Below are 26,367 nucleotides of genomic sequence, written 5' to 3'. Positions count from 1 at the left end.
AAATAAACTCACTTTTGCTCACAGTAACTTCAATATTAACGGTTGATTGACTTCTGTTTAAAGTGTCTCACACAGTCAACAGCAAAGGCCTCATTGGCAGTTTGCTCTTCCTCATTATCTTCATCATCCTCTGTGTGGCGTTCTTCGTCAGGACGATGAGAAAATCTAGAAAGTAAAATCTATTCAGCTTTCATATTTCTGTTTGTTGATTTTCATTGTTAATTCGATCATGTTTTCTGAAATTAATCTTCTGACTCGACTGATTTTCTCCACAGTGATGATGAAGAACAGAAGCGCTTCTCAACAGTCAGTGAGTAAATTTCATGTATGATCACATGAACATAATAAACAGCATGTTTAATATCAGAGTTTAGCTAAATCACCACATGATGTCTGTTAGACTTGCTGGAACTAAATCCTAATATTAGTTTATTTTATTTTAACCAAAGTCAAAAAGAGGTTTTTATGAATTTTCTTCCCCGTTTGTCATTACAGTCTATTCTAACATGCCACCTCCTAAACTCATCAAAGGCGACTGATGAAGATCTGATGGAGCTGCAGATCAAGAAAACATTTAATGTTTTTATCTTGGTACAGTAACTGTCCTCCCTGAACCTCAGAGATGATTTGTTGGACTTTTCAGATCTTTGTATTTTATTTTATTCATTCTTATGCTGTATATTTTCCTAGTCAAAAAATGAAGCCAATCACCACTTGGATTTTACGAAATCAAAATCTAAGTAGATTATTCTTTATCCTTGCACAAAAGGCAATATATTATATAAAACATAATGTTCACATCTCTTTGTATTAGACAATGCATGAGAAAATTTTAAATATTGTATCTATTGTCATCTAGAAGAGTGAATGAAAAAGTAAACCAGTTTTCACATTTTAATTTGAAAATAGCCTTTATTTTACCATGAAGTTTAAAGATCTTACTGAACAACAAAAGAAGGTCAAATCATCTGATAAGTCCAGACTGACTCTGTTCCAAAATGATGAACTGATCATAGTTGGGCCAAATGACAAGTCAACACAAACAGCTGAATGAAGGCGACTTGAAACAATAAGATCTAGAAAAGAGGAAAATAAGTCAGAAACAGTGGAAAATATACTGCATAGTAAAAATGTTGTTGTCCTACATAATGTTTATCTTAAATGTGTACCTTTTGTGAACATGTCAATAAACTTTCATGAAGGAAAATTCAACTTTGACCTTGGTGTAAAGTGATAAATATTTGTACTGCAAACAAGGACAGGAAATTTATCAAAGAATGATGAAAGAAGATATGAGGAAATTGAAGAAAAAACGATTCATCGACCTGAAGGAAGAATGTGTACCATCACCAGAGGAGTTAAACCATTCAGGGTTTACAGCTGTGACGTTCATAGCATCTACACTGGACAAGATCCTTTCAGAGAATCAACAGTTCCAGGGAAAACTAAGTCTGGAAGTAAGTAACCAAGAAAATATAGATTTTTAAATAATAATACAATCTACAAACACCAAGTGCTTTGAATTAATTTAACATAAACTTGATATGAATTGGTTTGTTTTTAAGTTTCATTGGTCCAGAGGTATAAATATTACCTGTTAGGAAATCCAGCTCTTCTTTAACAATTTCAGTGAGAAATTTAGTTTTTCGATTCAGGGACACACAGTAAATTCTTCATTGGTTCAAATTTTTAAACGAGTTTTATTGCAATCCAATTGAATTTATAGTTTTGAAAGTCATTATTGTTTGATCAGGTTTTCCATTAATGCAAAACATTTACTCTGACTTCAAAATTCAAAATGGATGAAAATAAAACAAATGTTAACATTGATGGATAATTATTATTATTATTTTTTACAAATCTGGCCATCTAAAATTACAGAATTATTAGATTTAGAGCAACTTTACACGTTCTGTTAATTTTAAATTGCTGTGGACAAAGAAAACTATTAAGTTTATGACCAGAAATTTATTTTTACAACCTTTAAACCTAGAAAGTCACAGCAGCTTTAGCACAATTAATTAAATAAATTCATGTTTATAAATCAAATATGGTTGGTGAACAACAAAAAATAAGATAGTAATTACAGTAGACATTGTGCTCCCAACGATTCTTTATTTCGGACTATTGATAAAAATATTAGCATAACTTTATCTGCATTACAGTAACATAGTAAGTTAAAGTAAAGCATATATTTTCAATTTGAGTTGCGCTTTTGTAATAAATAGATAAAAACGAAAGATAAAAACATAAAAAACATCGAAGACATAAAAACCCGCACTCTAACCCTAAATTAGCCATAAGCAACTCTAACCAGGTGGGTTTTAAGTTGAGATTTAAAGACACCCAGTGTTTCAGCTGTTTCACAGTTTTCTGGAAGTTTGTTCCAGATTTGTGGTGCAAAGAAACTGAATGCTGCTTCTCCTCGTTTGGTTCTGGTTCTGGGGATGCAGAGCAGACCAGAACCAGAAGATCTGAGGGGTCTAGACGGTTGGTACAGCAATAACAGATCTTTAATGTATTGTGGTGCTAAACCGTTCAGTGATTTATAAACTAACAACAGTATTTTAAAGTCTATTCTTTGAGCTACAGGGAGCCAGTGTAGGGACTTTAAAACTGGTGTTATGTGCTCTATCTTCCTGGTTTTAGTGAGAACGCGAGCAGACTAACGAGATAATTAGTCCAAGTTTGTTGTTTATTGAACGTTCAGAAACTACAGCGGCTGTGATGAGCCACAGCAAAGGTAAACAAAGGTAAAACAACCCCAACAGGTGATCAACTCTATACCACTTGCACCTTTTTACTCTTTGTCTCTTTGTCATTTAAGCACACCCGTTGCAAAGCGTGAACAGTTCAGAAACAATATGAAATGGGGAAAAAAGTTATTTATTAACTGATTAAGTCGTGTTTTAGATTGTTCTTGAAAAACTAATCAGTCACGGCTAATTAGTGAGTGCTCTCACGTCTGCACAGTGAATCCACTGACTTTTTATAGCTGACAGCAGCTTCCCTCTCTTGCAGGTACTGCGTACCCCCGCTAAATCTTTTAGGTACCCCCCTACTTTCACCCCTGGAGCTGCAGATCAAGAAATCATTTAATTTTTTTATTTTATCATGTCAGAACTTTAAATCTTGATATAGGGGCTGTGCTTCCAAAACTCTTTCTCCAAAACTTTCATGGTTTCTTCAAAACATAAAATAAGTCATCACCTGGATTTAACAGATCAAATAGGTGGGAGCCGTTAGACAAATACGAATCAAAATAATTTACATTTCTCACAAGAAAGCATGAGAAACTCTGTTTGTCATTTAGGCTTCTTCTGGGCTTAATAGTGTATTTATCTTCAGATGAACAAGAAAAATCAAACTCAGATACACACATAAAAAGAGAAGAACCCTAAATGTAATAAATATATGAAATTTTCATAAAGAAGTCAGGATGATGTCACCTTTATAGTGGAAGTTAGTGTATAGTCCATAGGACTTCTTATCCACTCTAATTCCTGTACAACATGTAGAACTGACATGAAGCACCCAAGGGCGTAGGAACGAGTCTGTCATTGGGGGGGACGCATATTGGAAACCTGACAGATCAGTAAATAGCTTGAGCAGAAATGTCAAACTATTTATGCCATCAACACATCAGTAATGCGTTACTCTAATCTGACCCTTGTTTCAGTAACAAGTATTCTAACACGTTACTATTTACAATCCAATAATCAGATTAAAGTTATGCATAGTATAATGACCGTCATTCCAGGATGAACACTCACTTTAGCATTTGCCTCTCACAACTAGCAAGCTAAATACTCTGGTAGCACAGACAGGCTAACAGATTTGATATAAATTGACTGGCAATTGAACTGGTTCTACCTCTTTCTAAAACCAAAGTAGAAACAGCTCATAAAATAAGACTCAGCAGTTTTAAACTCAATACAGCAATTTGACCAACAAAAATAAAATCTAAACAAGTTTTGTTCTTCTTGAACATCTCTCTACATCAGTGCAACAGTTTGATCTACAAAATAAATAGAAATTATACTTTTCACGTCTAACAGACACCTTAGCTCCTCACTGTTAACTCAGTCTCACTTTTCAGCCCTGCATTCAGTAACTTACCAAAGAGCCATGAAAAACATTGAGGCAAAAAGCCTAAATGTTTTTTTTCCCTGTTATTTTCACCTGCAAACATTTAACTAAAATATCTACAGATATGTGTTTCTGTCTCTGCCTCCCTCTGACTCTCTGGAGCCTGATGTTCCTGCATGGATTCACAACAGACACTACAGTAATGTACAGTGTCAGAATGTGAACTAAATATAAAAAGTATGTTTTTATCATACAGAATGAGAATTTACACAACTTAATTTTCAGATGTATACATTATTATTGATCTCAACTATATTTACTGTGTAGCAAAAATTTTCATTAATTTATTTTTAAACCTCTCCTCAAGCACTTTTCTTATTGTCTCCTAACCATTAACCTTATGGTGTGGAAATAATAAAAAAATATTGAAACGTTGAAAGAAATCAACCTGACATCAGTCTCCTCCTGTTCTCCTTTCTGGTTCTATTATAATTAATATAATGTTTATATCTTCACACCCTGAAACGCCAACTGGCTCTCTTATGTCTTCCCTGACCTGCTCCTCTCATAATAAAATAGTTTATTTAAAAATTAAAAACAGTTAATACATATTTCAATAAACTAAATGAAGATCTCACCAGAGCTTCTTCACCTTTCTTCAACATCATTCTAGCACTGCTGTTCTCCTAAATATATAATATAATATAATATGTAAATACATGTTAAGTGGTCGAGTATGATCAGGTGTTGCTCATTTTAAATAATAAAAAGGCTAATTTCGCTGCTGTTTCAGTCTCATTCTGATTAAATATTGTGACTAGACTAGCTAACTGTTAAACAAAGTTAGCAGTAAAATTTTGGACATGTGACTATCCCAGAATTAAAACGGCTTAACCTAAAAGATTTAGTTCTATATATGAAAGTAAACTGACAACAAGATGTTATAACCGAGCGATATTCATGGCAACATTCCTGACAGACAGTTTACCTCCTTCAAACGGAGTTTCTGACTTCGTCTGCTGCTGCCTTTACGCTGAGCCGTTCAGAGGGGGGAGGGGCAGGAAGCGCTCTGCTGAATGCGCTGTTGTGCGCCTTCAAAATAAAAGCACGCGAGTGGAAGATTTTAAAATTCTTCGCAACTGCGGTGAAATTATTGGGGGGGACGAATGTGGCTCTCTCCAATATTGGGGGGGGACATGTCCCCCCCGTCCCCCCCGCTTCCTACGCCTATGGAAGCACCAATAACAAATTAAACAGATATGAACAGTTTTATGACAACAAATGGAAAAATAAATGATTACTTAAAATTACTACCAAAAGTTAATGTGCAATGATGGGAGGAAATTCACATCATGTTTTAACAGATATGTTTGACTAAATGGGGCTTTAATGTCATGTTTTTCTAGAGCACTTTGAGAAGGAACTTCTCTCTTATCAGTTTATCTTACTAAATATAAAAACTGGTCAAATTATAACTTCCTCATCACATCAAGTTGCCAGTTCTATGAACCATGACAGCTGCAGTAATGAAACTTAAAATCATATGCTTCTCAACATACAAAACTAAAACTTGTTTAAAAAAAGCTTAATTACATAAGATGATGTTTACTGCTTCAACTTTAATGTTTTCTAGAATGATTGTAAGTGTTGAACAGAATGAATGAAGCAATATTTATTCCAGATGTGTCTATCATTACTCTGGGTTGGTCCACTAGAGCATGCAACAACTACAACTGAATGCAAACGATTTGATAAAAATATGAAGCTTGACTTGTCCACATTATGGAGAAAATATTGGCTCATGTCTGTTTAAATGACCTTCATCAAGATGCTATCGTGGTTGCTGTAATATAGGCTTCACTTTTGCACTGACAATAGTTGAACCCAATTTAACATTAATGGGGCCAATGAAAGTTTTGTTTTATGTTGTTGGAGTTGTTACTGTTTGACTGTGTTGCCTTTGCTTCATGAAACCAAGTATGCAATTGGAAATCAGTAACATATTGTGGTCAAGGGATTGTATATTAAAAATTATGGCTTCTAAGTTATCGCAATCTACACTGAGAATGGTACAGGCAGTGCTATGTTTGTGAAGGAAGCTAACACCACCATGATTTTTATTCTTTAAGCTGAAGGAAACTGTGGATCAGTGGGTGGTCATCATGCAATCAGAAGGTTGTGGGTTTGATTCCAGTTTACCTCTGTTAAGTTAAGGGCAAGGCACTTAACCGCAACGTCCCTACTGATCAGGGTATTGATGTATGATGTGTTAGTGAGTGAATGGATGATTGTAGCTCTATTATGAAGTGTTTTGAGCTGTCAGTGAATATAGAAAAGCTCTATATGAATTCAGTCTCCACGTCTTCCATCATAAAAAGATACGATTTTACTCTGGATTTTTCTCTTCTCAAAACCAAAGATGTCAAATATATTTTTTTCTTTTCTGTAATTTAAATAGAAAACAAGTGTTTTTCTGCAACCTGCTAGATTAGATTAGATGAGAGCGATGAGAAAACAAAAGAGAAAAAACCTTTTGCAGAGCAGGATTGTGGTAAAGTGTCATATAGTCGACAGTGTTCTTACATACAAGTTTGGGTTCATCTTTACATTTTGATTCTAAAACTCGTTAACTTCCTGTTACTATATGAGGAAGGATCTTCTGCTTTAATATCAAAATATCAAGTCATCACCACCAAGCCCTGACCATGTCGGGTCTCCACTCTGCCCTTCTCCTCCTCTGCTGTGCTGGGATGATCTACCTAGATGACAGTAAGTACAACCATTGTAATGTTTGCCAGAGGAGAGGGAGGTTATATTTTTTTATTAATATGTGCAACTGCTACACAAGCAAAGAGCAGATTTCATAAATTAAAATCTCCAGGTCACCACAGCAAGTCTGAAAAGTTGTACTGATTATGCTAAAATATCTTTGGGAAAGTCTGAAAACAAAAAGCCAAAAAAAGTGACAAATATAGGAAACTTAAGATAAACATGATTCTATAATTGACTTTTATGTTTGATTTTTCAGCTCTTTAAATTCAAAGAAATGTTTTTGTTCCCAGCAGTTTTTGATCAAAGAATCTTCCTAATGAAAATAATGAAACATTCTTTCTTTTTGCTCATGCTTTACCATTTTTTGCCTCACTTTGTGTCCTGTTAAGCTCTTTGGACTAACTAGTATATGAACAATGCTGTTAAACAAACCTGCTTTACACTATAGTGATGTAGATGTAGAGGTTTAACCATTACAACATATAGTTTGAGATGAGATAATTAGAAACCTATTTTTAATGAGTTTTTAATCCAGATGCTAGGTTGGTTCATTAATAGTTTCAAGAGTTTTCTTGTTTTCAGTGAATCTGCATCATGATATTAACTTTAAGTTTAACTCCATAACAGCAACGCTGTATATTAATGTGGACATTGTGTAAGTACTTAAATCCAATAATGTTTTTCTAAATGAGCATCTCTTATTTCTTTTATATAGATAGCAGGGTTTGCCCCAGAAAACTTGCTAAGCCTGGTGGTCGGGCTGCTGACATGGTCCACTGTGTTTTTGTATTAAAAGATGTTAAGTAGACAGGAAATGTAAAAATATTACTGGGTAATTATATGTTACTGGAAAACATCGCCAGTGAAATGCTATTTAAACCCACAACTAGTCTTAAAAACAAGTAATCAAAAAATATAATTAAAACGAATATCAAATATTTGCACTTCTGTTTAATCCAAATTAAGTCAGCAGCTCCATCAGGCCCCCAAGGGCTTCAGGGACCCCATAAATGCTAATATTTTAATACAGACCACAGATACATAAATGTAACATTTGTTTATTGACATGATCAATGCTGCTAAATTTGATTTAATGGTTTCAGCAGACATAAATTAAACGATTTAAATTGTTTAACATTTAAATGTATGATTTTAAGGAGCTGGGAAGTTTGCTTTGTAAAAGTTCAAAGAACAACATTCATAGTTAGATTGTTTTGTTACCATAGCAACAATCTGATGCTGTGAGTTTTAATCTTTAAGTTTGAGCTCTGTTTGTTCACAAATACAATTTAGTAAACTGCAATTATAACAGATTGCTTTTTAGGTTGACCATTTAAACTACTCCCCCTCTCTCACATTATATTCAACACAACTGTTAGAGGTGCTGATATTATTAGCAACAAAAGGGGCCCCTAAGTCAAATTCTGCTCCAGGCCTCATAAAGCCTCGGACCGGCCCTGCATGATGAGTTAAACCCGCTGCACTGAGCTGAGACGTGCAATAAACGGGAGATTTAATTCAAAATTCAGTGCTGCTAATGTGGCTTCAGTAGCTCTTTCATTTCGTGTCTCTTGAGTTTTTAAGCGTCACAGAGACTATTCTGGTTGGTCGAGATTATGGGACGAGTTTCTCAGATCTCCGCGCGGTCGCGCGCATTAACTCTGTCTGACTAAGTGGACAAAGCATTTGATACGGTTTGATGCATCGTGTAATCGGAAAAATAATACTAAAAATAATAAAATAATATAAAATCAGCGTGATGCCTTACAGACAAGAGAGCGCGAAAGCTCCTCACCAGGCTGAACCTGCATGATCAGGTTAGCGCTGGTTTGGTACCACAGACATAAACTTTACAGGGAAGACAGAGCCGGGCGCTGGGCAGCGTGTTGAAATGGAAAAGCCACACACAGTTCTTTGTTCACAAATATAAATAATTCTCACCACTCGCTCAACGCACCTCTGAAAGCAACTACAAGTTATTCTTGCAGTTCATGTAGAGCTGCGCAACCAGAGCCAAACAGAGTGGGGTTTAAAGTCCTTCCCTAATCAAAAACTCTAGAAAAAAAAATCATCATTCCTCACAGGGGGTTGATGTAAATATCCATACAGGTCAGCCTGTGTCCAGTTTGAGTGAAAAGAGGCGCGCGGGATCCGCGCTGAGATTAACTTAATCCAGCCTGGCGGTGGCGCCAGTAGAGCATAGCGGGCCGCCAGGCCTATAATACACTGGGGGAAACCTTGGATAGATTATAAATACTCAAATAACTAAACTTTTTTCACAAGATATTTTACTTTTTAAAATATCTTTCAGCAAATGTCTTGTAAAACATAGAGGATGGAGAGGATCAGTTCTTTTAGCTAAATATTAAATTCTTTAAGAAGAACTGCTATTGATGTTGATTTTTATATTTTTAGCCACCTTTCCTCCAGGCACTGGTGCAGGTTCTTCTACACCTGTTGCACCAGCTGTTGCAACCTAACCCTAACCCTTCAAACCTCCCACCACTAACAATCTTACACTCACCTTTCTATCCACCACCTCAAATCCCCCAAGCTTTTCAACCAAAACAACTGGTAACTGGTAAATGAATGATAAAATTAGTTATTTAAAAATTGTAGAAGGTAAGAAACTTGGCAGTGGACAACTTCAGCCTGATGGTGACCTCTGCATGCTCTCAAACCTGCAGGCACTACCTCATATCCAATCACTCCAAATGATACTCCAACCACCTACCAGTCATCTTCTCAGACAACCACCTCACCTCAGCCAAACACAATCATGGCTGCCACCACAGGTTGGAACTTTAAATATTTAATTTGGGACTTTAACAAGTTTTTAAGGATTAGACTTTAGATTACAGACTGTAGGTCTGCCAAGATTCAGTCAACAGAGATCAGGTTTGAGAATGTGTTTCAGTTTTTAACTTTTTTCATGTTTCCCTCTTGCAGCTGAATCCAACACAGATCCAACGTGTGAGTATCAGATTTAAGGTTATGAATAAATGTTTATTAAAGGTGCTCTTTTTCCTGAGATTGTCGAATAACAAAATAATTGTTTTGTGTTTTCATTTCATTCTAACAGTTGGAGAAAAAATATTGAAGTTTGGTTTTATTTGAGCTCAAATGTAAATCTGTTGCTTTGCAGGTTCCTACAGTGTTGAGAAAATCAAATTTGGTCTGAAGATAAAGATGACAGATTCTACTCCTGGTTACTACACCATATATGTTGCTGAGAATGAAGGTTCATTTGAAAGGAAAGGCAATTTTTCCTTCCCCAGTAAAAACTCAACTCATAACATCAAACCTCTGAAGCCGTGCACCGAATATGAGCTAAAAGTCACATTTATCAACTCCAATGGTGCAGAAATACCCTGTAACAAAACTGAAGATAAAACAAAAACAACTGGAATGAGTGAGTAAAATGTTTCATATTTTATCTTTACTTTATTATTGACTGAAATGAGATTCAGTCAATAATGTCACCTTTACCATAACTGAAAAGTTTAGTGTGGGTATGAACAAAAACATATTAATGACAATTAATATGATTATTAAATTTACAGAGGTGATATTAGTTATATTAAATTGGTACTTTTTTATTCTTCAGATTTTAATGATCCACGGGACATAAAACAGACTGGACCTACTAAACTTCCTGCAGAGATAAAACCAGAGTTACCTTCAAGCTGTAAAGATCTCAGTGTTGAGTATAAATGTTCAGGTGAGTAAAAACTACAGCTGTGAAAAACATTTAAAAATATTTAGGAGCCAAACTTCAGACACAGATTCTACCTTAATGAAGCATTATAGATATTTGTCAAAATGTTTTATTATTTTCCCTTTATAAATTGTGTTAAAATATAAAGAATAAAGCAGCTGATCAGTGTTAATATATAAACAGCAGATTCTGGATAAATGACTAAAAGTTTGTGTCTCTTCAGGAATCAACAATGACTCTGTTGAACTTTCTGACATGAAGCCGTTCACAAGCTACAGCTGTACTGGTGACATCAAGATGAACGATGTCTCCATAATCCAGACACTTCCTCCTGTCCAGTTCAAGATAGACTGTGGTGAGTTGGTAGTTACTGCGTCTCAGTAGAAATAAGAAAAAAAAATTATTATACTAACACAACATGAAGAGAAAAACATTATCGGGACATTATTCATTGTTTTTGCTTTTTTATTCCAACAGATTTCACAGTAAACAACCTGAAGAACAGTTCAACCAATACTTCCATTAAGCTGAACTGGGAAACGATGAGTGATAAATGTCAAGATGTTCTTAATAAACTGGATGAGCTCCATTATCACTGCAGCTGTCAGCAAGATGAGCGAGGTAAGAGAAATGAATAGATTTATTCTTCCATATTATATTTACATTAAATAATGTTTAATACATCTGGATTATTGCAACCATTTAAAATAAACTGATTAATTGTAAATTCATTAATTTATCAGCTTCATGTCTTTTACACAAGAGGAGATAAAAATGTGTAAAATAACCAGATGTGATCAGTGAAGCTGTGACTCTAAACTATCAGTGACCTGAGGATGATTTTAATAAAAATGTTTCTTTATTTAATGTTTAACATGAAAAACAGACCAAACTCTGTTTCAACATATTAATCATTTTCATGAGTATAAAGATCTTTTATAACAAGCTGCTGTTGTCAAACCAATAACAAAACAGGTGATGGAAGATATGTTACAATTGAAGAAAAAACGATTCATCATCATGAAGGAAGAATGTGTACCATCACCAGAGGAGTTAAACCATTCAGGGTTTACAGCTGTTACGTTCATCACGTCTACACTGGACAAGGGCGTTTCAAGGAAACAAGAGTTACAGGGAAAACTGAGTCTGGAAGTAAGTAACCAAGAAAATATGTTTATTGAAATAATAATATAATCTACAAACACTATCTGTTTTAAATTAATTTAACAGAAACTTGATAATGATTTGTTTGTTTTCATGCTTTGTTTGGCTAAGGGTATATAAATGTTATCTCTTAGGAAATGCAACTCTTCTGTAACAAATTAAGTCAGAAATTCAGTTTTTAGGTTCAGGGACACACAGTCACTCCTTCATAGGTTAACATTTTTAAAAGAGAGTTTTATTGAAATCCAATTGAGTTCTGATGACTCTGAAAATCATTCTTTCATCTGGATTTCCATTCATGCAAAAACGATATTTTGGTTTCAAAACACAAAATGCATCTCAACATATTCCATCATTGTAAAGTTCTGCGGAGAGAGAAATAATAAATTAATTTAAGCTCAGAAATTCATCTTTATTATGTCTAATCCTGGAGAGTCACAGCAGTTTCAACACAAAGCTGGTGTAATTCTCCAGCTTTGTGTTGAATAATAAAGAAATCAATGTTTATAAATCACATATGGTTGATAAACAGCAAAAAATAATTTAGCAATTACATTGAGTGCTCTTAATTTTTTTTTATTTCTTGACTGCAGATACAATTATTAACATTTATCTATATGCATCTGTAAGTCAGATTTTTTTCAATTTCTGTTCAAGATTTGGTCAGTTACAAATCTAGCCAAGTTTTTTTTCTTTTTAAATAATTTTCATATTTTGTTTTGCTTCTAAGACTCTCATAGAAAGAAAAGATTTTCCTCTCCATGATTGTGTTTGTCTCTCTTCCTCTTTCAGTACCAGAACTACCTCATGACGTTGTCGTGACAGTTCCAGAGAACAATAAGATCCAAGTGACATGTTCATTAAAAGACATTGATTTTAATGGACCAGACAGAAAATTCATTGCACAACTTCAAGGAGATCCTGGCAGCAGAAGGTTTGACAGAACATGTCGATTTGAATTTGAAGATCTGAACTACTTAACATCCTACACAGTGGAGGTTTGTAATAAAAAGCTTCATGAACAAATTCAAATTTTATTACTTAATTTAATTTGGATGTTTTGAATCTTAACAAGAATCATTATTTTATTATAGGTGTTTACATCCAACAAAGATTTTACCAGTGGACCTGTGAGAAGACAGGCTGATACTAGATGTACGTGTTGCTTATATAAGTAACAATCAGTGTAAATAAACTCATTTTTGCTCACAGTAACTTCAATATTAACGGTTGATTGACCTGTTATAAATGTTTCACACAGTCAACAGCAAAGGCCTCATTGGCAGTTTGCTCTTCCTCATTATCTTCATCATCCTCTGTGTGGCGTTCTTCATCAGGACGATGAGAAAATCTAGAAAGTAAAATCTATTCAGCTTTCATATTTCTGTTTGTTGATTTTCATTGTTAATTCGATCATGTTTTCTGAAATTAATCTTCTGACTCGACTGATTTTCTCCACAGTGATGATGAAGAACAGAAGCTCTTCTCAACAGTCAGTGAGTAAATTTCATGTATAATCACATGAACATAATAAACAGCATGTTTAATATCAGAGTTTAGCTAAATCACCACATGATGTCTGTTAGATTCCCTGGAATAGCATGTTTTAGTTTGTTTTATTTTAACAAAATTCTTGACAAGGTTTTCATGTATTTTCTTCCCCGTTTGTCATTACAGTCTATTCTAACATGCCACCTCCTAAACTCTTCAATGGCGACTGATGAAGATCTGATGGAGCTGCAGATCAAGAAAACATTTAATGTTTTTATTTTACATCTGAGAAATTTAAATCTTGAAAACTGCAGCTGATGATCAACTTGGTACAGTAACTGTCCTCCCTGAACCTCAGACATGATTTGTTGGACTTTTCAGATCTTTGTATTTTATTTTATTCATTCTTATGTTGTATATTCCCCAAGTCAAAAAGATTAAGCAAATCACCACTTGGATTTTACGAAATCAAAATTACTGAAAATACAAAAATTGTCGGGCTGCACAGTGGTGCAGTTGGTAGAGCTGTTGCCTTGCAGCAAAAAGGTTCTGGGTTTGATTCCCAGCCCTGGTCTTTCTGCATGTTCTCCCTGTGCATGGTGGGTTCTCTCCGGGTACTCTGGCTTCCTCCCACAGTCCAAAAACATGACTGTCAGGTTAATTGGTCTCTCTAGGTGTGTGTGCATGGTTGTTTGTCCTGTCTGTCTCTCTGTGTTGTCCTGCGACAGACTGGCGACCTGTCCAGGGTGACCCTGCCTCTCGCCCGGAACATTAGCTGGAGATAGGCACCAGCACCTCCGGACCCCACTGAGGGACAAGGGTGTACAGAAGATGGACAAAAATTGTCTTCATTTTTCATTATTAAAACCTGGAAGGACAGAGGAGATCAAAATGTGTGAAAAAAAAACATCTTCATAAATGTTGACTTAAACGTGATATAAAATTGTAACCCCACAGCTGAACTCATGAATATGTTCAGGGGAGAAAGTGAGAGCATTTCATGACACTTGGACAAAACCGCTGTGTAGCTTTAAGAAAACCACTGAATTCGTGTTGTCCTGAAACCTGGTTGGAACTAGTTGAGATCTTTCCAGAACACACAGAAAACAGGTCACAAAAGCCTGGAGCTACTAGTAATCTTGTATTATGACTTAATGTTGATTGAAACTCATGTAATCTTTGTTTTTAAATGCAATATGAATTTATTATGTTTTAAATATGAGTAAAATACATGTAATCCTTTCTTTAACTACTGTATGAGGTTGGAGAGTAAAGAGTAAAAAGTGTCTGATACTGTCACAAATATAGACCGCAGGGGTGAAAGAACAGTCAGCACGGAGGAAAGAGGAAGTGAGATTTTGAGACTATATCTGCATGAGGTGTTGAGTTGTTGAGCTTTCAGTTTTAAAGAAAAAGGAATGTTAAAAGTTGAGTGGAAGAAAGGTTGAGGCTAACTGAAGGCACTTGACGTCAAGGAAAGTACGCACCAGACATGCAGAAAATGAGAAAAACTGTGTACATGGGATATGAAAATATATGTAAACGCAGAATCAGGGTTCTTTGTTCCTCAGCGTTCGAGTCGAGCACACGGAGATGCAGAATCAACGGAGGGCTGCGTGATGATACCCCGGGACGATGAGACTGCTCGCTGCACAAGGAAGGAACAAGATCCGTTTACCCACAACCCGGGATTCTGATTCGACTGCGGCCCCACGCTCAACCCAAAAGATTCCAACGATGCTGCAGTGGACATGGGGAATGGACAAAGATCGCATATGGATAAAGAACTGAGTTCATTGAGGATTCTCACCAGTTCAACTTTGGATCTATTCTAAAAGGATTCTGCCAAGACAAAGACAGGACTCCATCCATGAACGTTAAAGTTTTCTGCTGCCAAAGATCGTCTCTGCATCTGGGTTCGAGTAAAACTGCCTCCCCCAAAGCCTCTATTTAGAGTAAGACACAGTGTAGGGTTTAGAATTAGGTGGAATTTCTAAATTTTCTTAAATCTATTGATTACTTAATCCTTTGTTAATTGCTGTATGTCTTTTCTCCCCTGCTAAAGCTTGCTAATAAAATGCTAAAGTCTAATTGACGTTGTGGACAGTTAAATTAATTAAGTCATCTAAAGGTTAATTCTTCTGATTAATGTGAAATCAATGTTAATGGTCCTAGTAAATCAGGGTGGCTTCGTACGTTCTTTAGTTCAGATAAATAATGACCCTGGGACTTATTCCTAGTCTCTAAAATTATCTAAGCTGGTAACAAGTGCACGTTAATGACAGGGAAAGAGCTGCCGTGAACAGACGTGGTTTATGAGCTCGGACACAGGCGGGGTTACTCCGATGTCTGAATCATGGACTGAAGCGGGTCGTAACGTCTGGATGAAGGTAGCTAGAGCTTAGACGAATCTTTCTCGCTCCCAGTTTAAACAAAAGTTCTCTACATTCTTATTTGCGGTAATACCCAGGAATTAGAGGCTTTTCGGACCCGTGAGATGGAGAGCTGGTCAGTAGTCAGTCCGCTGGAGTTTGGGAGGAGTTAGGGGCGTGGCTGAGTACTGTGGATTAACAATGTCTAAAACCTACAAAAGTCATTTAATATCTTAATTGCTTCTTTTTTTAGGCTTCCGCTTTGATAGTGAGCAGATCAAGCTCTCAAAGCAGATAATTCATTCTGCTGATTAAATCGACCTGTATGGTTGGGTTGGTTCTCATTGTCGCAGTCAGGTGATGAAAATCATCTCATTTCCTCCCCACCTTCGTCCTGCTTGCTCTGTTTTTGAGCTGCTTTTTTGGAGCCTTTCTTTGTACATCCATCAAATCTACAAATTATGGATCTGGTCAACTGGTCCCTCAATGCAATTGATCAAATTTTCTCAATGAGAAGCCTGGGCAGAGCAGAGCCCTCTTGTCCTGCAGGGTCACATCAGGATACATCCTGGATTTATTTGGCATATTTACGCATTTGTGACGGTTTGGGCCGACTGGTGAACTCTCAGCCTGACATGCTGTGGGATCTATGTGAAATGTTTTGAGTAGAATTTGTCATTATGTTGATCAAATTAGTTTGATGTTTGAAATGATTTACTTTTTCCTGTTTATTTTAAAGTCAAGCATAATCCTTAATTAGAATGGCTTAGTCAAAGTCTACCCCAGTACGTGCCTGGTATAATTTTAACTGCACTTCAGTTATGTGCTGTTTAGCTGTATCAATTTCTGAAGAAACATTTGGTTTTATTGGCGGGCAGGCAGGCAGGCAGGCCTACTTAAAACTACAGTCACACAAGTTATTAACAAGCAAACAACCAGAAATTATTACTTGAGGTTTAAAAAAAAAGATTTCCTGTTAACAACATCACAGCATAGCAGTATTCAGCTATAAGGAGCTTTTGCATGAGAAACTTCCTCATTTACTAGGTGAGAGTTGTTCCCTCTTGTGTCAGATGTATTTATTACACACAGCAAAGAGGATATTGGAGATCTGAACGGTTTTATTATCCTGCTGCTGCATACCAAAGTCTTTGCTTTGAACAAAAGTAAATAAATATATTCAATGACACTCAATCAACAAGTTCATGAAGAAATTTACAAAAAGCTTCATGCCATTTTCAGTTATTAAATATAAAAAAACAATTTTCTTCTTACCAATTACAAAGCCAGGCATGAAGACATTTTAGGATTATTCTAATGATTTAGTTTTAAAGGAGTGATAGTTTTTTTCTAATTATTTAATTATCCTCTCATGTTTCACTAGATGATATTTTAATGTCCTTATTTTCTGTAGAGGTGTAGGAATCCATCTTAGCAGACAAATAACTCAAAACTAAGTAATAAAATGGTTTAGCTCATATTCGGTGCTGAGAAATTTTGCAACAAGTTACATAAAACCACAAATAGATGAAATCTGTGAATACCTGAAAACTCCTCTACAAGGTCCTGGTTCAAACTCTAAACATAACTTAATATTTATTAACTCACACAGAGGAAACTGTCTTAGCACTACCACAGAAGCTAACAGATACAGTCTCCATCGTCTCTTCTCCTTGAGGTTCAGCCAATCAGCACCAAGGAGAATAAATGGCGGTCCTGGATTGGCTGCTTTTTGTTGCAGAAATACTGACCTACTGAAAAGTATTTGAATCTGCTGTAAAGTGTATTACCTTAATACTGTGTTGTAAAAGTCTGTACTTTTAACATTTACTTTTTGTTTCTATGTTAATTTCAATGTAAACAGAATCACAAACATCCATTGACATTTATTCGCTTATTAAACCTGGATAAACACAACGAGTTTTTCTAAACAAAAAACAAACAAAACAAACGACAAATAAATAAATAAGAGAGATAGTGACCCTAATCCTGTTTTTACAGCTGAATATAAGCTGGAAGTTTATTCGAGGTTTAAAAGAAAATCATCCCAAAGAATTAAAAGCAATGATTTACATTTTCATTTATGTTTCATTAAATTATTTCATGTTGAGCAAATTAAAACAATTGTTTATTTTTATTTTTTTTTAACTCCAAGTACTTTCAACTTGATCTGGTATTTGTGGCAAAAACGTTTGGACACCTCTGTTACGCATTGTCCTGCAGACTGACGTTAACTTGGATATTGTGGATAATAAAAGTACTTAAATATAAACATAAACATCCTTTCTGCTTCTCTGATTAACTCTTCCTTCTCCAGCCTGTCAGTTTAGATGACAGGAACTCTGACATGCACTTTAATGTAGCATCCAATGAGAAAAACACTGTAATTTATGCTGTGAGTTAATTAATAATAATAATAATAATAATAATAATCCCCTGGATGAGGCAGGTCTTAATATCCTGCTGTTGAGAGATGGGATTTTTACTCTGATCAAAAATAAACCGAGTAGTCAGCCTTTTTCTTTTTATAACAGATCTTTGAGAGTTTGGGGATTTTCTGAGGTCAAATCTTTGTCTCATTCATTTATGACATATTAAATGAGATATGAACACAAAGTTGCGTATTGGCAGGTTACTTCTCTCTGCACTAGAAAAATTAAAATTTTTGTCTTGGAAAAATTTTTTCTTTCAATTTGACCATGACTGAAAACTTTTTCATTTAACTTGTAAGATATAAAAAGGTTCAATTTCAAGTCAAATTGCAGCTTAAAGTCACATTTTAGGCACCTAAAAAATGTGACTCATTCAGATCAGATTTACTGAATCTTTCTATAATCTAATGCAAACTTTCTGATACTGACAGGTTATTTTTCCAGATTATAGGTTAAGTTACAAACCTACAAGCTGAGCAAAGTGAAAATTTAAATTTTGGAACCAGATCAACCGTTCATTAATTACATCTGGTTTTTTCTACGGAAATGTAAAGACCTTTGTGTTCTGTGATACCAGATATCACTCTTTGTTCCTTCATCTTTCTGCAGTGTCTGAGAGCAGAAAAGTAAATACTGTAAATCATTATTGATAGATTATAGTTCTTGTTCAAAATCATCTCATTTTGACCTTTGGCTCGTCAGAGTCTGCAGATGTAAACCTCACAGGGTGAACAGACACAATGATTTATCAGAAAACCAAGCGTAGCAGAGAAACTATCAGATCTTCCTTCTTCATCTGTTGATTCGTTATCTGATCTGATTAAAAGCTGCTTTTGTCTCCATCAACTTGAAGTTTCTTGCAAAGAAAAGAACAAAAAAAAAAAAAAAACAATCTCTTCCTGTCAATGGGGGTGGAGGTCTCTTCTCTTCTACTGCATTAAGAAGCTGCAGCTCCTCTTATTGTTTCATATGCAGGTTGTTTCTGGACATGGCTGATTTCGCTGCTTCCCGCCTTCTGCTGGTCTTAACCACGATGATCTGTTTAGCCAAATGTAAGTATGATCCTTTTTCTCAAAGTGATTCAGAATTATTTATATTATTTAACAACTTGAATTATAGCAAAGTGTTAATTATAACTCGGCTCCGATGTATAGCTTTATAATTAAAATGGTAAAGACCTTCATAACTAAAGAAATTTAAATTAAAACACATTTTTGGAAAGGCTCCCATATTATTAGAATGCATGCAAAAATAACTTGAATATAAAATAAATGTTATTTTTTTTCTAACATGTTTTTTTATCTAAATACACCCGTATAACCACACACACCTGTCACAATAACGGCGACCAAAGTTTTAGTTTTCTACTACTGAACAGATAAAGTTGTAAAAACAAACTAAAATGTATTTTTTCGCTAAAACGTTTTCTAATAATACTAATAGTTACTAATAACAGTAAATTATTATTTTTTTATATTTAATAAATCTGTTGAACTCAGGAGTAAATATATCAAAATAAGCAAAATAATCAATTGAGAGCATATGATTTTAAAATAATTTTAAAATTTTCTAAAATATATTTTCTTGCTTTATTAAAAGGTGTCAATTTTGAACCAGATTTTATTTTTTAAAACTGTTAAAATGAAGTTTAGGAGTTTTTCTTAAATCCCTCTTAAATTACTTTCTTAAATCTTAATCTTATACTCTATTCTGGTAGATTTTTATTTAATTTGTAGGTGAATTTAATATTGTTTTAATTGTCTGTATTTAATTAATGTTCTACATATTGAGCACCATGTCTCCTCAAAAACAGGTTTTATCTTCAGGATATTCCAATTAAATTAAATTAAATTAAATTAAATTCTTCTTTTATTTTAAATTGGGACTAACATATTCAGATTCAGGCAAATAAAAATTAACTTAGTGTTGAGTTTAGGTGATAAATGTTAGAGAGAAATGACCCAAGAAAATATGACAAAGTTATTTTAAAACATTTTAATGCCGTTACATTTTTTCCTCCTCTTCTCACAGCTGAGCCAAGCGCCGCGCCGCCACAGTGTGAGTATTTGACTAAAACACCAAAAAGGTTGAGTTTTTAAACCAATTTTACAATTTTTTCTCTATTAATTTTAAAATACATCTAATAGGAAGGAGACATTTTTGTATCTTCCTCTTTAAACTAAACTGAATTTCTTTATGATTTGCTGAGCAGGTTCCTACAGTGTCAGGGTGATCCGGTTTGGCTTCCAGTTTAAAATGACCAGTTTCCCCACTGGTCGCTACACGATAAGCGTTGGTGAGGAAGGAAGTCCAACAACTGAGAAGATCGTCAACGTTTCTTCATCTAGTAAAAACCCAACGCATGAAATCCAACATCTGAAGCCCTGCACTGAATATGAGCATAAGGTCACGATGCTTGACAATAACGGTACAGAAATATCCTGCAGCGGCTCTGGAGGAAAAGCAAAAACACTCAGCATGAGTAAGTACAAAAACTTCTGCAACTCCTATAATGTTACTTTACTTTATTTGGTGCACAACTCTGAGAAACATGACTGACGTGCCTCAGATGAACAAGACGTCACAAACAGCCCCTGCATCCCGGGACACGTCTGCTACCACAGCGGCTGGAACATCAACTCCTCGGTTTCTGCACCAAACCAAACCCAACAGTTCAGAAACGGGACCTTTGGTTTCAAACTGGCTGAAGACGACATCTGCTCAAACTTCACTGTCAGTTTTTATCAAGATAACTGCAACGACTCCTCATTTAACCTGACCCGATACATTCCTGCTGGTACGTACGAAAGATCAGACCCAGCTTTAGAATTAGGTAACTTTAGTGTTATCAAAAATCAAAAATTATGTGGTAACAATTATATTGTTATATTGTATTTTTTTAAAAGTTTGCAGTTGTAATAAAATAAAACACAGAAAACAAACAGATATCTTTTAGGAGATGTGTAAATTGTTGTAGATCCAAAACTTAAAAACAGTTTTGCATGATCCGTGTTTGGTCATGCAAATTACTCTACGATGAATTGATAAAATAAATGTAAAAATTAGCCTGTTATCTGCAATAAAAACAATATTTGTGCTTACGTTATCTTACATTTTGATCATTTTAATCAAATAAATAAAAAAGCAGATTTTGGTGTGTGAAGGTCGGTGGAAAGATGTGGTTTTATTTATTTTGAAATTAAATATAAAGCAAAAAGCATTTTATTTAATTTCAAAGATGGATACTTTATGAGTATATTAACGTAGATTTAAATTTAATTAAATTACTTCTGCATCTACATCAATCACCTCTGCTTTCAGGCCAAATTTGTATCAGGCAGTCGGGGCCGCACACAAGCAATCCAGAGGCCACAAATGGCCCCCGGACTGCAGTTTGGAAACCCTTTCTTAAAACCAAAATGGTTGGATTAAAATATTTGTTTCTTTTTCTAGATTACATAAACCCAAATGAGATGAATCAGACTCAACACAACCGCCTTCCTGCAGAGATAGAAACAAAACTGCCTCCAAACTGTAAGAGTCTCAGCATTGAGTACACCTGCTCAGGTGAGTGAAACGACCAGAAGAAGAGATGTGATTAGAAACATAGAAATATGTGCATAATGATGATTATAATAGCACTTGTATTCTCTGTAAATCTCTTCTGAATGTCTCTAAATTTGGAGCAAAAAGCAAATGTACTAATAGCCGATATTAAATTCTCTGTTTCCTCAGAAAGTGGAAAGGTTGGAGACTCCATTCTGCTCTCTAATTTGGAGCCGTTTACAGATTACAGCTGCACTGGTCTGATCAAGAACAACAACGTGTCCATCAACAAGAAAACTCCAGCTGTTCAGGTCAACATCGCCTGTGGTGAGCTGCTGATTACTGTCTTTGAAATGAAATAACTTTAATCCAAACATGGTTTTGGGTTGAAGAACAATAAATACATGAGTTTTTGCTGTTTTCCAACAGATTTTACAATGATTGTCACTAATGCATATGAAAACAAAAGTGTAAGTGTGGGGTGGTGGCAAACAACCAGTGAGAACTGTGGAGCCGTTCTTCCTAATCTAGAGAAGCTTTCCTACACCTGCAGCACTCAGGAAATTGATGGAGGTGAGTAAAAATTTCTTATAATTTTGTTTCACAAAAACATTTTTACTGCTAACTCTTTGTTATACACTTGGAGAAACAAATAAAAATGTAGTCAATAGTAAAGTTAGATCTTTCATTCTCTGTAAGACAAATCAACTGAGCCAACGTAGGACAAATGTATGTATGCACCCTAATATTTTTTTTAAAAATTTACTTGTATTTAGTCAAATAAAATGTCTTTCTTCTGACCTGCTGTTACTCAACCAGATGCAAAGATCCATGGTAAGACAGTCCGACAGCCTCGTGGAGGAATATGTACATTTTACGAACTTAAAAGTTTCACCGACTATGATACCGAAGTCTATCCCATCTATAACAACAAGAAAGTTTCCCAAAGACTAGCAGTCAGAGCACGAACAGATCCCGGAGGTAAGAACGAAAGAAAAAGTATTTATGTCTTGATAAACAAATCTCAGCTTCACTGAAGACGTCAGATGAACATTTACCATGTGTATATAAAGATGTTTATGACTTTCAATAAAATCAATAAAGTAGTTTTTCTTTCTTCAATGCTTAACAAAAAATAAATTATATTTTCTGTTGTTTCACTTCCCTTAAGAAAACATTTTGTGTAATTATAGTTAAATTGTTTTTACAACTAAAACTTTCTGGCAGAGTTTTCTTATTTCAGTTTATTTGGCTTAATAAAATAAAATAATGGATAATCCTACAGATATCCCCTTATAAAAAATACAATTTATCTAATTAAATTTAAAAAAATCTAAACTTTGAATTTCCTTGTTTATAGACATCCAGTTTTAATGCCCCTTCTTATGGAAGAGGATTAGGGCCACTGGAAAAATAAATGAATAAAACAGTTCTGACTTTAATCTCAGGATTCTGAGATTAAAGTCAGAACTGTTTTATTTTTTTCCCCAGTGGCCCTAATCCTCTTCTGTACCTTCTTTATTTAATTTCATTGTCAATATATATTTTTTTCATAGATTTTAATGTATTTAACCATTTATTTATCTTACTATATTTTGGTTCTGTGGTTGTTCTGACACGTAGGGTAAACATTAAACATTTAGGAATATATTGACAGACGCAAAGACACTTTATAATCAAGTGTCAAATTAATTATTCAAATTATTCTTGAGTTTTTTTAAAATGACAGAATTTTTTTCTATGCTTTTACTGATTCTTAAAATAAGTCTTAAATGTATCCATGATTTTAAAATGTCTCTTCTTTTTTCTTGCATCAGTACCAGATAAAGTTCAGCAACTGAAAGTCCGTCTCATAAAGAATAATGCGATCAGAGTAAGTTGCTCCCCGCCAGTCGGTGGATTTAAAGGACCGAGGAAAGTTTACATCGTTCGTCTCAGTGGCGACAGAGAAGTTGAGGAAACTGATGAGTGTCTTTTTGAAATCGGGGATCTGAACTACCTGACGTCCTACACAGTCCAGGTTTGTGTTCAACCTTTTTACATTCTCAGGATAATTCTCATTTTCTCTGAACTATTTGACCCTTGAAGAGTATTTCTCTGTTTATAGGTGGTTGCCTTCAATGGGATGTTGGAGAGTGAAGCTGAAACAGCAAAGGTTTCCACTCGCTGTACGTGTTGCTCTATAACTACAACAAAGTGTGAAGATCTTCACACACTGATAAAAACAAATCACTGCGTAGCGTAACTCCTGTTTTATTTGCTTCATGCAGACAACAACAAAGCTCTTAATGGCATTTTGATCTTCATCCTCATCAGTCTCATCATCATACTCGTAGCGCTGCGTCTGGCAGTCTTCATCAAAAAGCAAAAGAAATCAAAACGGTAAAAGACAATTTACTTATGCACATCTTACATTAAAACACTGACTGTTACATATTAATCATTTATCAAAAAATAATCTAAACTGTTTTTCTCCACAGTGTTACTAGAGAAGAAGTTAAGCTCACATCAACAGCGAGTAAGTTTTCTTCAGCAACAAATCCTCTAAAAAAAGAAAGATTTTATTTTATAACTACATCGTCATAACAACGATGACAATATATTTCACTCAAGTTGTTACGACTTGGGGCAATGTCATTTATATTTTATTTTATTAGAAAATAAAAGTAGAGTTTTGATTTTACTAAGAAATAATTTTATATTTTAGTAATTTCCTGTTGTGATGCAGATACGGTACTTTCTAATTAACCAGATTTTTAACTGAGGAAATTCTCTTATAACGTTTTGTCATATTTCCTGTTTGTTGTGCTCTGTGTTAATAAATAAATATCTTTCTAAACATTATGTAGAGGCTTACATATGAAGACACCGTGGCGCTGAAGACCGACGCATCGTTTACTGTCTGAGCTTGAATCTCAAGTTCAGTTGGAGACAATTTTGAAGAAATTCAAAACATTCACGGTGAAATTTCCTGGATTTTGATTTTAATGTTTTGTAATATATGTATTTTTTTATTCAGATGTTTACAGGTGTCTACAGCTGCGGTTGTTACTAAATGCATCCATCTGCTGTTAGATGCATATGTTGTTTATCGCTGTGGTTTCTCTTTGTTTCTCTCTTTCTGCAGGTGTAAAATCAAATCCTCGGGCGTCTTTTATATTCTCTTTATCTAAGAACAATGTATGCATTACATTTGGCGTTTGTTTTCAGATTTATATTACATGTGTGACTTTTGGAATATGTACAAATTTTATTTCTTAAAATATCAAATAAAACAATGTGCTCTTCATTTAGTGGGTTTTCTTTGAATCAAATTCTTTCACCGTTTTAACCTGTAAATATTCCACTTCAATCATAATGAGGAAATAAAAACAAAAAAAAAACTTTCGCACAAAAGCAGATTATTTTGGTGGAACATATCTAATAATATTTTGCATAAAATTAACCTAATTGTTTATTTTTTTAAGGGTGCATTTAAAATATTCTAAAGAAGTTTACAGGATGGAGGGCAGCAGCTCCTGTGGTTTAGAAGCTGCCCCAATCATTATAACACCAACATGCTTAACATCTGGCCTTGTAAATGTTTTTCTTTATCCACAACTTTATTCGGCTTTAATTAAATGTTTGTTAACTCAGCAACACCTGCTTATCAGTAAACGTCACTGACTGATTGTGATAACCCACAGAACATGGCAGCAGATTCTTCATCAGAAACTTCAGAAGACGCTACGAAAATATTTCTTGTATGAAACAGAACAGCGAGAAAACACGTCTGCTTCCTGTTGTTAAGTGGTCGCATTTTGCATGTAACCTACATATCTTTAGCCAAATAAACTTTACAATGAGGAGTTATCAAAATTCAGCTTTCAATGAGGAGTTACTTGGGTGTGTTTGCTAACTCTACCTTGTAAAAGTTTCTCATCCACGGTGCTTCTCAGGTTTCCCCCACAGTACGATCCTGCCACTACCATGTTTTACTGTGGATATATGATGCTTTCTGTGACCCAAACATTCAACTTCATCTGACTAGAACACATTCTGACACACTGCTTTGGGGGATTTTACCAAAACCTTCATGTTTTCTAAAGAACAATAAACAAAAAACCCCACTCCTATTCCTTAGTGCAGATATTTAGAGAAAACAAGATTTCATGTTGAACACAAACAGTCTGAAATTCTTGCCCATCCCTCAGCGTTGCCGTTTCATATCTAGTCAGTTTTGGAGAAACACCCAGTTTTTGTATCTAATGCTCCAGGATAATTGTTTTGTACTCTTCTTCTGACTGATACCTTTTTATAGTGCTGGATATATCTAAAGGATGTAAACGAGGAAAGCTCTACCAAAAGCTGAATTTGATTTCTGGTTTATCAGATTCACTATATTTGATGGCAGGAATGAACTCAAAAGGACTGAAGCTGTTGTTGTTGGCTTTCCATATTGAGATTATAAATGTTTCTTGTTCTGCATTCTTTAGGTCTTCAAGTCTTGTTCCTCTATTAGCAGACATTCATTCTGCTGATTAAATCGACCTGTATGGTTGGGTTGGTTCTCATTGTCGCAGTCAGGTGATGAAAATCATCTCATTTCCTCTCCACCTTCGTCCTGCTTGCTCTGTTTTTGAGCTGCTTTTTTTGGAGCCTCTCTTTGTACATCCATCGAATCTACAAATTATGGATCTGGTCAACTGGTCCCTCAATGCAATTGATCAAATTTTCTCAATGAGAAGCCTGGGCAGAGCAGAGCCCTCTTGTCCTGCAGGGTCACATCAGGATACATCCTGGA

The 26,367-nt window shown here is 34.9% G+C and overlaps 2 protein-coding genes and 1 long non-coding RNA gene across 3 annotated transcripts; all 3 read left to right on the top strand.

Moving 5' to 3' along the window:
• The first annotated feature begins 31 nt into the window (after nucleotides 1–31).
• Nucleotides 32–1,218, top strand: LOC148159988 (uncharacterized). Its single transcript, XR_015762707.1, has 3 exons — nucleotides 32–172; nucleotides 276–310; nucleotides 496–1,218. It is a non-coding gene; the product is annotated as an uncharacterized LOC148159988 (long non-coding RNA).
• A 9,255-nt stretch (nucleotides 1,219–10,473) lies between these two features.
• Nucleotides 10,474–15,325, top strand: LOC106911569 (receptor-type tyrosine-protein phosphatase C-like). Its single transcript, XM_088005089.1, has 9 exons — nucleotides 10,474–10,582; nucleotides 10,803–10,934; nucleotides 11,057–11,200; nucleotides 11,555–11,731; nucleotides 12,536–12,741; nucleotides 12,838–12,898; nucleotides 13,005–13,101; nucleotides 13,205–13,239; nucleotides 13,421–15,325. Exons 2-9 carry the CDS (start codon nucleotides 10,835–10,837, stop codon nucleotides 13,462–13,464), a joined length of 864 nt encoding a protein of 287 aa, XP_087861215.1. The 5' UTR covers nucleotides 10,474–10,582; nucleotides 10,803–10,834; the 3' UTR covers nucleotides 13,465–15,325.
• On the top strand, nucleotides 15,073–25,322 carry LOC106907192 (receptor-type tyrosine-protein phosphatase C-like). The gene is made up of 14 exons (XM_088005272.1): nucleotides 15,073–15,189; nucleotides 19,014–19,090; nucleotides 20,070–20,096; nucleotides 20,251–20,520; nucleotides 20,608–20,835; nucleotides 21,492–21,605; nucleotides 21,774–21,911; nucleotides 22,014–22,157; nucleotides 22,404–22,565; nucleotides 23,402–23,604; nucleotides 23,692–23,752; nucleotides 23,855–23,966; nucleotides 24,065–24,102; nucleotides 24,434–25,322. The coding sequence occupies exons 2-14, from the start codon at nucleotides 19,027–19,029 to the stop codon at nucleotides 24,445–24,447; spliced, it is 1,575 nt and encodes a 524-aa protein (XP_087861398.1). The 5' UTR covers nucleotides 15,073–15,189; nucleotides 19,014–19,026; the 3' UTR covers nucleotides 24,448–25,322.
• Nucleotides 25,323–26,367: the final 1,045 nt, after the last annotated feature.

Source organism: Poecilia mexicana, unplaced genomic scaffold (genome assembly GCF_051168715.1).
Source record: "Poecilia mexicana isolate PSO_F unplaced genomic scaffold, ASM5116871v1 scaffold_4, whole genome shotgun sequence".
NCBI classification, from domain to species: Eukaryota; Metazoa; Chordata; class Actinopteri; order Cyprinodontiformes; family Poeciliidae; genus Poecilia; species Poecilia mexicana.
The sequence above is the reverse complement of the archived record's forward strand: the minus strand, read 5'-3'. Positions and strand labels throughout refer to the sequence as shown.